At 46.8% G+C, this 14,979-nt stretch overlaps 5 protein-coding genes across 5 annotated transcripts; 3 read left to right on the top strand and 2 right to left on the bottom strand.

Moving 5' to 3' along the window:
• Positions 1-62: 62 nt before the first annotated feature.
• F4812DRAFT_462312 (uncharacterized protein) lies at positions 63-884 on the bottom strand (the record flags this gene model as incomplete). The annotated part of the gene is made up of 3 exons (XM_047938017.1): positions 63-168; positions 452-640; positions 790-884. The coding sequence occupies 3 exons, from the start codon at positions 882-884 to the stop codon at positions 63-65; spliced, it is 390 nt and encodes a 129-aa protein (XP_047787306.1).
• Positions 885-1,849: 965 nt separating this feature from the next.
• F4812DRAFT_441223 (FAD/NAD(P)-binding domain-containing protein) lies at positions 1,850-4,538 on the top strand. The gene is made up of 3 exons (XM_047935222.1): positions 1,850-2,406; positions 2,489-3,793; positions 3,856-4,538. The coding sequence occupies exons 1-3, from the start codon at positions 2,052-2,054 to the stop codon at positions 3,927-3,929; spliced, it is 1,734 nt and encodes a 577-aa protein (XP_047787305.1). The 5' UTR covers positions 1,850-2,051; the 3' UTR covers positions 3,930-4,538.
• A 604-nt stretch (positions 4,539-5,142) lies between these two features.
• Positions 5,143-7,385, bottom strand: F4812DRAFT_441210 (acyl-CoA N-acyltransferase). Its single transcript, XM_047935221.1, has 4 exons — positions 6,945-7,385; positions 6,747-6,798; positions 6,249-6,488; positions 5,143-6,138 (listed from the first exon to the last, which is right to left on the bottom strand). The coding sequence occupies exons 1-4, from the start codon at positions 7,004-7,006 to the stop codon at positions 5,809-5,811; spliced, it is 684 nt and encodes a 227-aa protein (XP_047787304.1). The 5' UTR covers positions 7,007-7,385; the 3' UTR covers positions 5,143-5,808.
• A 1,731-nt stretch (positions 7,386-9,116) lies between these two features.
• Positions 9,117-10,823, top strand: F4812DRAFT_462309 (uncharacterized protein; the record flags this gene model as incomplete). The annotated part of the gene is made up of 3 exons (XM_047938016.1): positions 9,117-9,590; positions 9,647-9,941; positions 9,994-10,823. The coding sequence occupies 3 exons, from the start codon at positions 9,117-9,119 to the stop codon at positions 10,821-10,823; spliced, it is 1,599 nt and encodes a 532-aa protein (XP_047787303.1).
• A 1,982-nt stretch (positions 10,824-12,805) lies between these two features.
• Positions 12,806-14,263, top strand: F4812DRAFT_462308 (uncharacterized protein; the record flags this gene model as incomplete). The annotated part of the gene is made up of 1 exon (XM_047938015.1): positions 12,806-14,263. The coding sequence occupies one exon, from the start codon at positions 12,806-12,808 to the stop codon at positions 14,261-14,263; it is 1,458 nt and encodes a 485-aa protein (XP_047787302.1).
• Positions 14,264-14,979: the final 716 nt, after the last annotated feature.

Genomic DNA, 14,979 nt, shown 5'->3' with positions numbered 1-14,979 from the left:
TTTCCCATATCTCCCCTCTCATCTACTGAATGGGAGCTTTACCATGCATGGCAATGCGCGGTTCAGTAATTCTCTAACTTGATGACGTGGTAGGCGGGTTCTTCGTAGGGATGAGCGCTAGGAAAAGGAGATTTCTTGGTCAGCGGAGTTGCTTCGGATATGGCTATGCTATGCTATGTATGCTATACTATGGCTTATAGCTGCCCTTCCCTTGCCTTATATACCCGTTAGGTACTCGTTTGTTCCCATACACCGCTGTAGCAACGCATATAGTTCCCACTACATAGGTATTATAATAAGGCACCTAGATAAAACAGGACCCAAAGACATATTATGACACAAGATAAGTAGTAGGTAATACATGTCATAAGTAACATACATCGTAAGTAATATCATAGGTACCTAAGATTAGGCAGGTAAATAACAAGGTAAATAAAGTATAAGCACGTACCCCTTCAGCGCCTTCACGGCGCGCCTGACGACGTCCTCGCCGACGCACAGGGTCTCGACGCGGACCTCGGGGATCTCCTCGAGGACGCCGACGGAGCCGAGGTGCGGGTTCGCGGCGTCGCCGGGACGGAACTGGCCCGTGCCGAGGGTCGACCAGCTGCACTCCGTGTAGTTCCCCGGGCCGGGGTAGCTGTTGTTTGGGGGAGAGTATTGTTATTTATTGTTCTTGTTGCTGTTATAGTTGTGGTTGTGGTTGTTTGGTATTTAAGTTAGGTTAGGTTAGGTAGGAGGTAGGTATTAATGAATAGGGGGGTGGAAGAGGGGGGAGACGCTGCGTACCGGCCCGCGCCCGCGCCAAATATAGCGGATTTACAAGCTGCGACGGCGGAGGTGGGCGCGTAGAAGATGAGGGTAAAGCGCGGGAGGGCGGCCATTGTGAACGATTTTGCTTGGAGGATTGTGGATTTGTGGATCAGGGGTATTCGTAATGAGAGGTGAGTAGAGGTGAGTAGAGGTGAGTAGGAAAAAGCGGTATGATTGAATAGCAGGTGCAGATTTGAAGGGTATGGGGAAGATGAGACGGGGGAACGCGAGAGGTTGGCTTGATGTTGGCTTGATATTGGCTTGATATCTCGCGCTCGTAGTAGCCTATTTAGCCCCGGCGTTGGACAGTGATTGGATATTTCATTAGATATAGGTACCTACATGGTAAGTTAGTATACTATGTATTCCAGTATTGTACCATAGCTCCTGAGCTTGGACTCTGGTGGTGCTTTGGGCTACATTATAAGTTTTGAGTAAACAAGTTGTAGTATCACATGGTATTTATATTCTTAGATGTAGTTTTTAATTGTCCCGACTTAGATGATGTCAACTTTGATCTAGGCATGATTAACTACTGAGTAATCAATATATAGTAGGCGAACAACTAATGTCAAAACTGATGTCAAAACTAATATTCTTCCATAAAATCTTCTATGCTAAAGCACTATGGAGAAGGGTTACTTGACTCCGTACTTTGGGCCATATTACGTAGGATAGGAAGCCCTAATAGGATATCCGTTCAAACGATTGGCCTAGAACTTTATAAGAGTAAAATACCTCAAATCAATTACTTTATCATTATAACAAGGCTAAGATAGCTAAGATGGCTAATATGTTTTAAGGTTAAGTCTTTCCTATTATCGTTTAACGTCTTTGGTAAATCAACGAATCCCGAGTTCCCGGGTCGGTTGCGACCAGTCGGACTCCTGCAATAAGTTAAAACCCTTGACGCGGACTTGACGGCCGGTGTCTTGGCCCTTGGTCCTAGCGTCATAAGCTTCTTTCCTAAAAAAGAAAGAAAAAGAAAAAAAAAGGCTTGGATCTGATCCACCTTAAAATTCCTCATAACTTATCTCATTTACTTGGTCCTAATTGGTGACGGGTTCTAGCCTAACTTTTTGTGCGCATCACTTTTTTTTTTACTGAGCTCCCCCCCCCCAGAGATTGACTTTGGGCTGGAACTCAACATTTATTTTTTTGACCACCAAATCCCTAATTGTCCTCACGACTTTCTTAACCTTTTCTTATACGGTGCTTCTACCGTTAGTCAAGACCCGATGGCATCGTCCTTACGGGCCTTGAGCAGGCTCACTAGCCCAGCTAGTAGACAATTGTCTGTGCCCACAGCCAGATTCGTTACGACGTCATACCCGCGACAGCTAAACTCCGTTGTTGCAAGGACACGAACGAGGACCGTTCTTTCTCCCCAGCTTGTCAGGTCCTACGCCGACGCAGCTCCGGCTCGTACAAAGAAACCCAGCAAAATCCGGACTACGATTAAATGGACATGGCGTTTTATTTACTTGTCTCTGCTTGGTGTTGTTGGCGCCGTCATTTATGATGGCTACTTAGACCGTCACCCCGAAGATCAATTTGTCCCTGATCCCCAGAAGAAGACGTTAGTAATTCTTGGTAAGTACCTAACTTAATTATTATCTTTTCACATCATCATGTTGCTGCTCTGTACCTCTGTACCTAACAATTGGGCTTCAAGGAACTGGTTGGGGTTCGGTTGCTTTACTCAAAAAGCTCGACACTGCCAATTACAATGTCATTGTCATCTCGCCTCGCAACTACTTCCTCTTCACGCCTCTGCTGCCGTCATGTACCACCGGAAACATCGAGCACCGCTCCATCATGGAACCCGTGCGCCAGATCTTGCGCCGCAAGCAAGCTGCTGTTAAGTTCTATGAAGCCGAAGCTACCCACATCGATGTTGATAAGAAGGTTGTCCGGATCACCGATAGCAGTGAGGTCAAGGGAAAGGTCCACGAGACTGAGGTCCCGTACGATATGATTGTTATTGGTGTCGGTGCCGATAATGCTACGTTCGGCATTCCTGGAGTTCGCGAGAACAGCTGCTTCTTAAAGGAGATCAAGGACGCGCAAGCTATCCGTACCAAGATCATGGACTGTGTTGAGACAGCTGCTTTCAAGGACCAAGAGCCGGAGGAGATCGAACGTCTTCTCCACATGGTAGTTGTTGGTGGTGGCCCTACCGGTGTCGAGTTTGCCGGGGAGCTGAGGGACTTCTTCGACGAAGACATCAAGAGGCTCATTCCCGACATTGCTCCTCGATTCAAGGTCACCCTCATCGAAGCTCTACCCAACGTACTTCCCATGTTCAGCAAGCAGCTCATCGACTACACAGAGAGCACTTTCAAGGAGGAAGACATCAAGATCCTGACCAAGACTATGGTTAAGAAGGTGACCGAAAAGACGGTCGAAGCCGAAGCTACCGGTCCCGATGGAAAGAAGACTCAAATTACAATTCCCTATGGCTTGCTGGTATGGGCCACGGGTAACACTCTGCGCCCGATAGTCAAGGACCTCTTGTCCCAGATTCCCGCCCAAAAGGACTCGAGACGTGGTCTTGCCGTCAACGAGTACCTCGTGGTCCAGGGAGCGCGAGATATGTGGGCTGTCGGCGACTGTGCTGTCGCTGGATACGCACCCACTGCCCAAGTCGCTTCTCAGGAAGGCGCTTTCCTTGCTAGACTATTCAACAACATGGCCAAGACCGAAGCCCTAGAGCAGAAAGTCCGCGAACTTAGCACGAGCCTAAACCTCAAGCCCGGCGACACGGCCGCCGTGACGAAAGAAATAGAGTCCATCGAGAAACAGCTGCGCCGCATGAAGGACATCAAACCTTTCCACTACTCGCACCAGGGCAGCTTGGCCTACATCGGTAGCGAAAAGGCCGTCGCTGACGTCGCGTGGCTGAACGGCAACGTCGCTTCCGGCGGCAAGCTCACCTATCTCTTCTGGCGAAGCGCTTACTTGAGCATGTGCTTTAGCAGTAAGTCCCTTCCCTTTAAACATGTTTACTTTAACGAGTAATTTAATATTAACAACATTTAGCGCGCAATCGCGCCCTTGTCGCTCTCGATTGGATCAAAGCTAAGGTCTACGGACGTGATGTCTCCCGAGAGTAAACGGATCCAGTCGATAATACCTAACCTCATTCCCGCCGCCGCTATATCTCCATAACCCCCAACCCCCCACCCCCTGCTCGCCGTGTATTATTTGTCCCCTAGAGAGAGTCCCAGAAAGAAGAAGAAGAAGAAGTAAGAGATGCCAGTCACGCAACGATATATTACGAGGACGGGCAGGATAGAACGGATTCTGTCATTTTGTTGGTTTTTGTTTTTTTCTTTCCTCGAAGGGGGGACAGGCATATGGAACACGGTACACGATACGATACATCATCAGGCTCGCGTATAGAGAGCACCTTCTCTTTTTTTTTCTGTCTCTATTTTTGGTACTCGTGAAAAAGTTAAAGCTCGTAGACTACTAGGGATAGACTTGCGGTAGGCGATGGATGGGCTCGCAAGCCTAAAACGCTGCCGTTTGTATAAAAGAAAGAAATAAGTCGTCATTATTCTAAGACAGATATTCCATGAACTTGGATTGGTGTTTATTAACTACCTCTTACCTAAGGTACCTCATACACATATAACTTATCTAGAGAGTTCAAGTAACAGGGTCCAAGTGGTAAGCTGCGAGTAGTCTATAAAATCTATCGACATTATATTTCATTTTAATTGTATAACAGTGTGCATCTTAATACCTATTTACCTATGCGGGTACTACTTAACCCAACTAGCTAACAGCTATACATGTTATGCTCCCCTGCCCACACCCATTCCCCATCCAACTTTCTCGATATATTCCCCCAAATTCCCAAGCTTTTTTTTTTTTCCACCGCCGCATGCTTGGCCTGGCTTGGGCTTTCCCCCCGTCTCCGGCTAGTCCTGGCAATGCATGCATTCCGTATACCCCCAATTGAACTTTTTTTTTCGCAGATCTCCAAGAAAATTAGGTATAGTCTTCAGGTTGAAGGCTTAGGTTAGGTACGTGCCTAGCCCCTAACAGCCATCCATCCGTTCATGCGAAACCGAGGATAACAGATATTGGTTTGTATTGTATCCCTTCGAGGGTTGATTTAGGGGGAGGAATTGATCATTTCCTATGGAGTCGTATTGAAGGGGAAAGAGAAAAGAAGCTAAAGAACTAGATTAGTTAAATATCGTAGCTGTCGTTATAGCACCTTGCTGAATCAAGCAGGGGCTCATAACCCCCTTCCCCCCCTTTTGGCTTTTTTTTTTTCTCTTTGATATGATAACTTTCCAATGCCTTTTCAAATAGTCCTTAGATAGCGACGTCATTACTGTTGGCAGCAATTAGATAATTATTCTATGAATTTGACCTCACTTAATACTAGACGGATATTAGATGATGAATCTTATAAGAACCTAGAATACTATAATGTATCATAATTCCTACATCATAAGAAATAGTAATCGTAGTCAATAAGACCCAGTTGACTCACCATCTACTAACATATTTCGTATGAAGGGACAGCCAGAGTACGCTGTGAAGTTACCACGTTGCTCGGCATTTAAGATATCAATTCGTCCAATGTTTAAATGCCTGCATCTAAAGTGTGAGAAGCTAGCGAAAACATAGGTACCTAAGGCACTTACACCTAGCTTCTATAAAGGCCCCCTATTGACACGCGGTGGCTGAATAAATAACGCAACGGACTTGTCGTAGTGAAACCTTTCCCGTCAAACTCTACACTATTCCGGCATACCATCCACCATAATCCGCTGGAAAGCCGGCTAAGAGACAGCCTCGCCTCGGCAGGTCTTCGCTGTAGCTGGTGTCGCCTTCGGCACCAGTAATATAATCCTAGGACAACATACATAAGGTGGCTATCAGCAGCATGGACTTCTCAAGTCTAAACCCATTCGAGATTCTCGTCTGCTGAGGTCGAGGTGTACTCAGATCCAAGGGCACGAAATGGACCTGTCAATTCATCTGCGGTGCAGCATTGGGTTCCCTAACCATAGCAAATAGCTTGATGGCTATGCCCTCGTCATCACACTCTAGCTCCTTCGCGAACTTGAACCCGAAGCGGCCATAGATTTGCATATTAGGAACGTCCCGGCTAGACTCGAGGTAGCAATTCATACCCTCGGCATCGGCTTGCTTGGTGACAGCTTCCATCATGAGCCGGCCTATTCCTCTATTTTGGGCTTTGGGTACCACAACCATAATGTTGAGAAAATAGTAACCTCGCGGGTCTGTCCAGACGGCGGATTGAACCTCGGCCTGGGCTTCTTTCCATATGTAATAACGCTAGATAGTCGCCTCCAGGTTAGCAGTCTCAGCCGAGTCGGCAGATAAAATGCTTAGCTTGAAGCAGAGATCATCCCGCGCCCATAATCCGTCTAATGTCAGATTCTTACCTTCACATTGAGACCGCCTCGGCCGTAGTAGAGGTTCATCCCGAGTTGGCTAAGCCACAGCCGCCAGCTTTCGGTCCAGTCGTACCAGCTCTGCGGTTGGCCCGCCCTTTCTGGTCTTAACCAGCAAGCGACGCCAAGTACTTCGTCGCTGCCTTCTTCCTTAGCGACGTGGAAGATGCCGTTACGCATACCCCATCGGCATCGAATGCTGAGAGAGGCTGCGTTGCGTCGAGGGTTAAACTGATAGGCTGTGTTAGCATGAAGCGCGAACACCAATTACCATAGAATGAATTCGACCTCAGCTCGCGGGAGGCGAAACGGTAAGCTGTGGTGCTATGGAGAGTTCGGGGGGTTGCATTGCTTAACCGGTTGGGTGGGACACAAACGGAGAATCGTTCTAGAGGCACAGAATATACCAATGTTACGGCGTCATTCCCCGCGTCTTTGAAACGGAGCTTGGCATATATAATATTCGGTAACGAAAGAACTTATGCATACCGTAGATTTATCAAAGATCCAGTTGTTGTATGGATCATCCGCAAATGCTTGTCTTCGGTGGGAGAGTAGTTAGCGACGATTATTGGTACGGTAGAAGTACCTAACTTTATTGTACAATACAAAGAGCTGAAGCGGTTTTGTACGGATACATCAATCGCAGTAACGATCGATTGGTAGGATAAAAGGGAGGATACTTACTGGATGGCTGATACGGCACCCGGGATATCTGCCTCGGCGAGAGGAGAAACTCGGATTGGCATGGTGAATATCCGATTTGGTGGAATCTTCCGGCTTCACAAGACAAAACGTAACGCTAGTTGCTCGGTAAAATATCAATCAACAATTACACCGCTGTATCAAATATAACACAGCATATATCTACAAACAAACAAACAAAAATGTGTACCTACCTGGTATAAATTGAAAATGAGTCTGCAGTGGCAAGAGGGCAATGGTAGACCGGGCAAGTATTAGATAAGACTAGGTACCTGTTATACCTACCTATTCGGGAGTACCTCGGGATAGCAGTTGATGTTCGGGAAGCCGTAGTTTGCTGATAAACCTACCTAAAGGTAAGAGGTACCTAACCTGATTTATTTCCTAGTAAACTTGGACGGCGCTATCATATAAGAGGGTACCTGCCTACCTATATTGCTCTATCTATAGGAGGTAGGTATAGTAAGTTGGTACATGTAAATATCATGTAAGAGAAAGACACTAGTAGCTTCCCAACCTACAAACTTAGGTACCTAACCTTACATAAACGGAAACAAGAATGACAACAACTTTCTTATTTCAAAATTCCAAAAAGGATGCGCTTGCCTAGATACCCGAAACAAACCTTGTTATTGGCAAGGCCGATTCGGATGTGGCCGTCATTTTGAACCGGGATCGTCAGTCCTAAAAAGCTTGATAGAGTAACAATCAGATCTTCCTCTTGAAGAAAAGCTTGCGATGGCTTGGCTCGGGTTGGCGCCGAGGCTTCCAATTCAGCTTCTATACACAGAATCTGCACAATACCTTTACAACCTTTGCATGCTCAATTACGCGTAAAGGTTACGTTTATTCTATCTCATATAGTATTCTTCTCTCGGATCACGTCTCCCTATGAGAACTATAACTCGGAACTACTAGAAAACAGATCAAGAAGTGCCTCACTTCAATGTTATAAGGCCAAATACGAAACTATCTCTTCTATCAGACGAACGATGGTGTCATTAATTATCGCGAGACGCGGTCCCGAGCACCGTCCGCCATAGAACTGAATTTCAAGATGCCAGACGCTGATCTGTATCAAGTTTGGCGCCGTTAACCATTATCCTTGTCTGAAACCCAGCTGTCCCCGCAACCATCCCCTGCCCGAGACAGGACACCCCAGTCATCTTGTGACAATATCAACTTCAAGTCAACGCGTTAATCACCAATGTCGACTTCACCCGTCGGCCTTTGCCCCTAAAAGACAACGGTAGAAACACCACGACATACACTACCTTACATAGTAGACCAAGTACAATACACTAGGGATATCTAAGCCCCTTAACTCGCTACTATTGAGCCTCGAACGGCAATCGATTTTCCGGTCAATCTACGTCGATGCTAGCGCACTCGTATTTACTTGTGAACTTACCTTGGGTGGGTAGTTATTAACTTGCTATGTAATATGGCAACTAGCTTCATTACTGATAGGTACCAATTGGGGTTTTTCTCTCTTTTCTATAAGAAATAGATATAGCTAATATTCTAGTCTATCTAAGAGCTTTAATTGACACAGCTTGTACTTCGTACAAACAATAACATACAAATCGTGAACTTTACTCCAATACCTTAGGTAATAATAATGCCCTAACGGCAGACCTTTAACACCCCCTTTAACGAAGACCCTATTGGAATCATGAGCCTAGGTCAGGACAGCCCCACATGGGACAGCCATGATGGCCAGGGATACGGTCATCCGGGGTTCGTTGAAGGGGTCCAGGGGGGCCTCTCATTGCATCCCTGAGACGCGTTGCACTAGGTTAAGCCTTAGTCTCCGAATCTCCAGTGGGAGGGAGGCCCAGAGATCTAATACGACTCTGAGAATTGCACTTTCTTCTCTATTACTTCGTACTTCTGTTACTCTTGGCTTTTTTTGATCTTTTTTTTTCTCTTATTCTTTCCTTCTCTTCTTCCAAGGCGGGCCTTCTTGTATTCTATTAGTCAATCCCCAGGTTTGGATTTCTTAGTATTCAATTCATTCCGTCCTGTCGTTTTGGGTAACTTTAATATTCGCTTTTCTTTTATCCTATTCGCATACCGGTTATGCTATGAATTCAGGAAAGGTGCTTGGATGCGGAGCATTTCGGCGCGTACTAATAGCTTCTGAACGATAATATGCCGCCATCTAACAGGAGACGACAACCCCAAGACGCCCAACCATGGAAGGGGTCACCAAAATCGGATCGGCGGTCGATGCTGTTTTCGCGAGGAAGTTTGAGGCGTAGGAATATGGAAGGCGACTTCATTGATACAACCCCCCTGCGTAGACGGCAGATTGTCAGTCGAGGCCATGACGACGGGTTTCGTGGATTTAGAGGCGGTCATGATAGTGATCATGAGAGCGACAGTGATTCAGACGATGATTATCTGAAGCATGATCCCGGAGACTCGAGTAGCGACGAAAGCGACGACGACGAATACGATACGATTGGCGATATTCCGCAGCAAACAACCCAGTTAGCTACTCCAAGCTTGTCGGGGTCTATCGTTACTCTGACTGCGCTCCCAAGCCAAACTACTACGTTGAAAATAATGACCACTACTCCCATATCGCAGCTATCTTCCACTTCTCTTCCGCTTTACGTTCCGGTATGTTCACCTGTCAATTTGGTGCCGATAAAGTCGAACTAACTGTTAGTTGATAGGTATTTTCAGCTCCTCCCACTTTGGGGAAAGCAGTCCCTCCACAACAGGGTAAAGAGGAAGATCAGAAATATGACTACAGCGATCTAGTACCATCTCCCACTTCCCAGCCAACTACTGCATTCACTGGAACAGTGACTACGGAGCCAACTTTCGTACCTGTAGCCTCAGATACTGCGAATGATAGCGATAATGGAGGGAAGCATAAGTGGCACAATGATCCAGACTTTCAAAAGCAGCAACAGGGCGTGCTGAATCCTACAGCGGAGCACCTTCTCATTGCCGCAGGTGCAATAGGTCAGTAAAATTTGACTCGTTCCAGCGAAAACAAATGACTAACATATCGAAGGTGCTTTCATCTTATTCTGTTTTATCGGATGGGTCATCTATAGAGTCTTCAAGAAGACGAAGGGTCAGAGCATCGGTATTGGCGGCGGTATGGGCTTCATAGACAAGTTCAACGAGAGACGAAGGGGACCGGTAGATGACCGTGCGCTTTACGTGTCGAATGAGGCGCCTCCCCTTTATGAGAAGGGCGAGTATGGAACCATGCAATCAGGTACCTTTTATGGCCCTAATAAAGTACACCCGTCAGGAAATGGGAGCATAACCCATTCGGTCGTCGCGAATTCCGAGCCGGGGGCCCTAAGGCAGCTACCGGATAGCAATCCACCACTTGCAAGCGTTGTAGATCAATATGCTGTAGGGAATGGGGTCGCAGCGTATAATGGCGATATAAACATGACAATGAGGTCTCAAGTGACCCAGCCATATTACAACGAATCGGAACTTGTTCGCCAGCCACCGGAAATATATAGCGCACCGAAACGGGCTGGAACTCGAACTAGCGAAATATCATCCATCTCTTCTGGATTCGGAGACGGCGACATTATTGTACCTCCGCCCTCAGGAGCAGAAAAGCCAGCACCTGTTCAGGTCGAAGAGAATGCTACCGCTCGAGACTCATGGATAAGTCGACCGGGTGAAAGGAGAGAAACGGTATATACGGAAGCGAGCGAGGACCGCCCAGCTCGATTCCGCTCTATAACCAGCTGGGTTAATCAGCAAGCGGGTCGGGCGAAGAGAGCTCATTCGAGGGCGCAAGAGCGTGGAGAAGTGCCTGTTATGCCCGCAGTCCCAGGCGAGATGAGTACCATACGACAGACCGCTTACCGGTGAGGGATGATACTACTTGGATACCGAAATAATCCAGCACCGTACTTTTACTTCATCTAAAACTCCAGGCCTGAAGCTTCAGGAATTCTCTTGGGTATCTAATTCTAGCGAGCTTTAAGGGTAACCCATAGCGAGGTCATGGCAAAAAAGGAATAACATTCTAACCCCAACGGCCTGTTTGGCCGTATCCAATTGCGCCGGCCAATGTTGTACATATCAGTTAACAAGTCCCGTTTATAATGCCGTTACCTAGTGGATGGCGAATACTAATATCACCCAGCGTCCTACACAATCAAAAGTCACATTGATGTTGAGTGTAAAGACAATTGCGCTTCGGTGTTTTATACCATGCGTTTCCCATGTTATTAGGAGAAGGAAAGTTAGATAGAGGGAGCGTCACTATAGAAGAGCGGATGATAATGAGTACCTGTTATTACACAGAATTGAGTTATATTCATCAGTTTAACTTGACTGTAGACCGAGAAGCAGAACATGTTCTCCATAAATGAGATAGACATGCCGGTACGTCGTCGGAAAGTTATGGAAACGTGTAAAAAATGCCTCTCACACCCGAACTGACTGACTGACCGATAGGGAATCAGAGTTGCCTAGACTAAACCCCAGTTTTGATTTTCGGCTTAACTAGTAGGTAAATGTCGATGATCTTTGACAAAGTGGTCCGTCCTTGTTCCTACGAGTATGACGGATGATCTTATGTGGAGTGGCATTGCGTAAGTTCTAACAGGTCATATAGACTAATCTAGCAGACTCGCTAACGATTATTGTTGATCTTGACTGTTTATATTAGTTACCTGTGATAGGGACGGACATAGATTCACTTGGTCGGGATGAATCTTTAAATACCTAGGTAGCTGATGTTGTTTAGCAATGAGAAGGGAACGAATGGATTGGTTCTCGATATTGCCTGTCTGAGTAGCCGAGCTGAGTCGCACAGCCCTCTCGCCTTATGTGGCCTGGGGGTGGCTCGGTGTTCCTTTAACCGCTACAAATAGCGGGGTGGTCCCTGTAATACTCGCATCAAAAAAGCACCTAAGCAGAACAAAGTTCCCTGTTAGATGCTGTAATTAGGTACAATACATGGTATTAGGTACCTGATGCACCCACTTTAAAGAGCGTCTTTGAGAGGTACCTGGTCTAACCAAAGCCGCAAACAATAAGGCACATGACGACAATGAATATGGTTTTCGGCACCTGCATCTCACGGTATTGAAACATTACATCTCACGCGCATATACCTTAGGTACCTATATATATTAAGTACGCCGCTGATATATATTTAATATTTGGTGCTTTTATCTATCTATTTCCATTCGTTTCTGCTTCTTCTTTTATAGTCATCTCATTCTTCACATCTTTACATCTTTAGTCAATACTTACACTTGTTGACTACCTCTAACCTAAGGTCTTGGTACACACGTTTGGGAGTACAATATACCTTACGTACCTAGTATACATCATCGCCGTCTTGGCCCTTTTTTCTTAACCCTTGGCGCGCCTCCATTGTTTCTCGGAAAGAACGACTCAGCCTCGTTATCGTCGTTATGCCTGTCGTACCGACCCGCGCCTAGCTTTTTGGCTTCGTCACCTGCCGTTGATACTTCCCTTCTTTACATTATTTTGTCCACCTAAAAGGCCTAAAAGACACCCATTTAGGTCAGCCGCGACTATCTTGGAAACCATCCATTTAGAATTCCAGCTTCGTACCTTCCTTTTCCCTTTGGATTATCTTGTACCTACCTTCAAATCTTTTTATCTTGACCAGCTTGACTAAGCCTTGTTACATATTACATAACATAACATAACATAACATACCTGTCTCTTGTTTTGGTCCGATCATAAAGTCTATCTATATACATTGCCTTATCTTACATCACACCACCTACAACCGATTTGCAGATGAGCCGGTAAAGGAAAAGAAAGTTAGAAAAGAAAGACCCAATTAACTTGGCGCAACTTTTTACAAAATGCTCGACGAGAATTTACCAACCTTCTTCTTTAGACTCTCTAATAATCCTCTATGCAAGATCTTATACTTCTCTCAAAATGGCTCCGAGCCAGCACCTGAATACTCGCTCCAAAAAATGAATCCGGACTTGCCCCAATCTAGGAATAAGTACGCCGTGGCCTTAGGAGACGCCAGTTTTCAAGATGTCATCTTGGCCGAGGTCTTGATCGAGCCCGAATTTCAGCAGCCTAGTTTGTCCGCTGCCGAAATCAGGCAGCAGAATGGCGTTCCGCCCCCGCCTGTACCTCTGATCCCGGATGGGTTCACAATACAGCTCTACAACCCGGAGCAGCAGGTTACGGTGAAGGGCGAGAAGAGCACCTGGACCGGAAAGGAGTCTTGGGAGTTTGAGATGCCTCAGCAGAGCTTTCGCATGCCCTCGGTATCCAAAGTCGATCGCCAGCAGAATAGCCCGGTCGCAAGCAATCTCACGCCCAAGATCATGTTTAAGTGGAAGAGAGATAGCAAGTTTTCCAAGGATATGACATGCTACATGACAGGCACGTCCATTGGTGGCAAGAAGAGCAAGGACCCGGATATCACCATAGCGTTATTCAAAAACGGGAGAGAACCTAGTGTCACCATTTACGAGCCGAATCTCCAGAGGGTGGACCTAGAAGATCGCAAGGGCCTCGAAGTCATACTGCTGCTCGGCGCCGAGGTCATCCGCGAGATATACCTATTCCCTAATCGGGACTCATTCAATATTTCCGGTTCGGCGAATAGGCGCAAGAACTCGAGACCCACACCCACCTTGTCAACATCACCACGTCTCATGACAGGCGCATTCGTCGATTTGCCTCCCCCGAAGACCACCTCGCCCGTCATCAGGCAACAGCCCACGCCTCCCTCGGAATTCACCATCGATGCGGAGACCAAGCGTCTGCAGGCGCTAGTCCAGCAGGAGGAGCGCGACCGCGAGAAGCGGGACCGCGCGGAGCAGGAGCGCATTAAGCGTATGCTCGAGGAAGAAGAGGCGAAGGAACGCCAGCGGCGCGAGGCTGAGGTCGCCAAGGAGACGGAACGGCTGAGGAGGCAGTTCGGCATAGCGGGCCAGGACTTCGGTCCTAAACCGAACTTGCCACCCCGACAACAGGGACAAGGACAAGGCGTTGGCGTCGCCGGTCCGAGTCGCAACAATCAGTTGCAGCCGCCGGTTCATCCACCCATGCGGCCTGTCAGCGCGGAACCTAGACCGCATGCGCATGCACATAGCGGTGGGTTTGGCGGTTGGTTTCATGCTGTGGGGCCTACACCCGGCGCCCCTGTACCGCAGGCGTTTGGATATGGATATGGGCAGCAACAACAGCAGCAGCAGTCGAGTTCTGGACGAAGGAGAGTTGGTAGCGCGGATAGTGGGACCGGAGGCATAAGTGGGATGGGGAAGATGCTGAAGAAGAAGAGTACGCTGTTTTGAAGAAGAAGAAGAAGCATATAGATACCCTACCTATATCTACTCTAGATTTGGAACTTGGAACTTGGAACTTGGAACGGTTTGGCGAGCACTAGATATTTAGGTGGTGCTGCGTGAAATGTATTATTGTACGCAGGCTCAAGTTGGGGGCTAGGTCTGGGCTCGAGGTTAGGGCTGGAAAGGAAGGCGAATGAATGCTTTAGGTAGGACTACCTTAGGTAGAAGTGAGTGGATGATTTGAATGATACCCATGGGAAGATATTTTTGAGTTGCTGTTTTCTGGTGATTTGGCTATGGGATGGGCTGAATCGTCGTCTGTCTTATACCTAAAAAGAAAAAAAAAAAAAAAAAAGGTTGAGAAATATTAAAGGAGGATTCCCCCCCCCCCCCCGTATGGGGAATTGTGGTTGATGAAGTTTTCCGGAGGAGAGAATTTAGCATTATATCTTGCTACATAACATAGATGGGAGATGTGGGAGATGTGTTGAAGAATTAGTACTTTTTTGTGAGTTCTTCCTGACACCCAGACAGCGTCCCGAGTCTTGGCTTCGATGCTCAGTGCCCTCCGTGATGATTTTACTTACTGCTATATCTGACTTGACATTTCAGTCGTTTATTAGGTACCTGGTAGATACCTAGGTATGTTGAATACATAGCATAGATAAGGGCACATAGGTATTTTATTCCATGTTCTATTTGTGTAAAACAAAATAAAATAA

This window comes from Daldinia caldariorum, assembly GCF_022478825.1.
Source record: "Daldinia caldariorum strain CBS 122874 unplaced genomic scaffold F4812scaffold_17, whole genome shotgun sequence".
NCBI classification, from domain to species: Eukaryota; Fungi; Ascomycota; class Sordariomycetes; order Xylariales; family Hypoxylaceae; genus Daldinia; species Daldinia caldariorum.
Note: the sequence above shows the minus strand (reverse complement) of the source record. Positions and strands in the feature narration are given on the sequence as shown.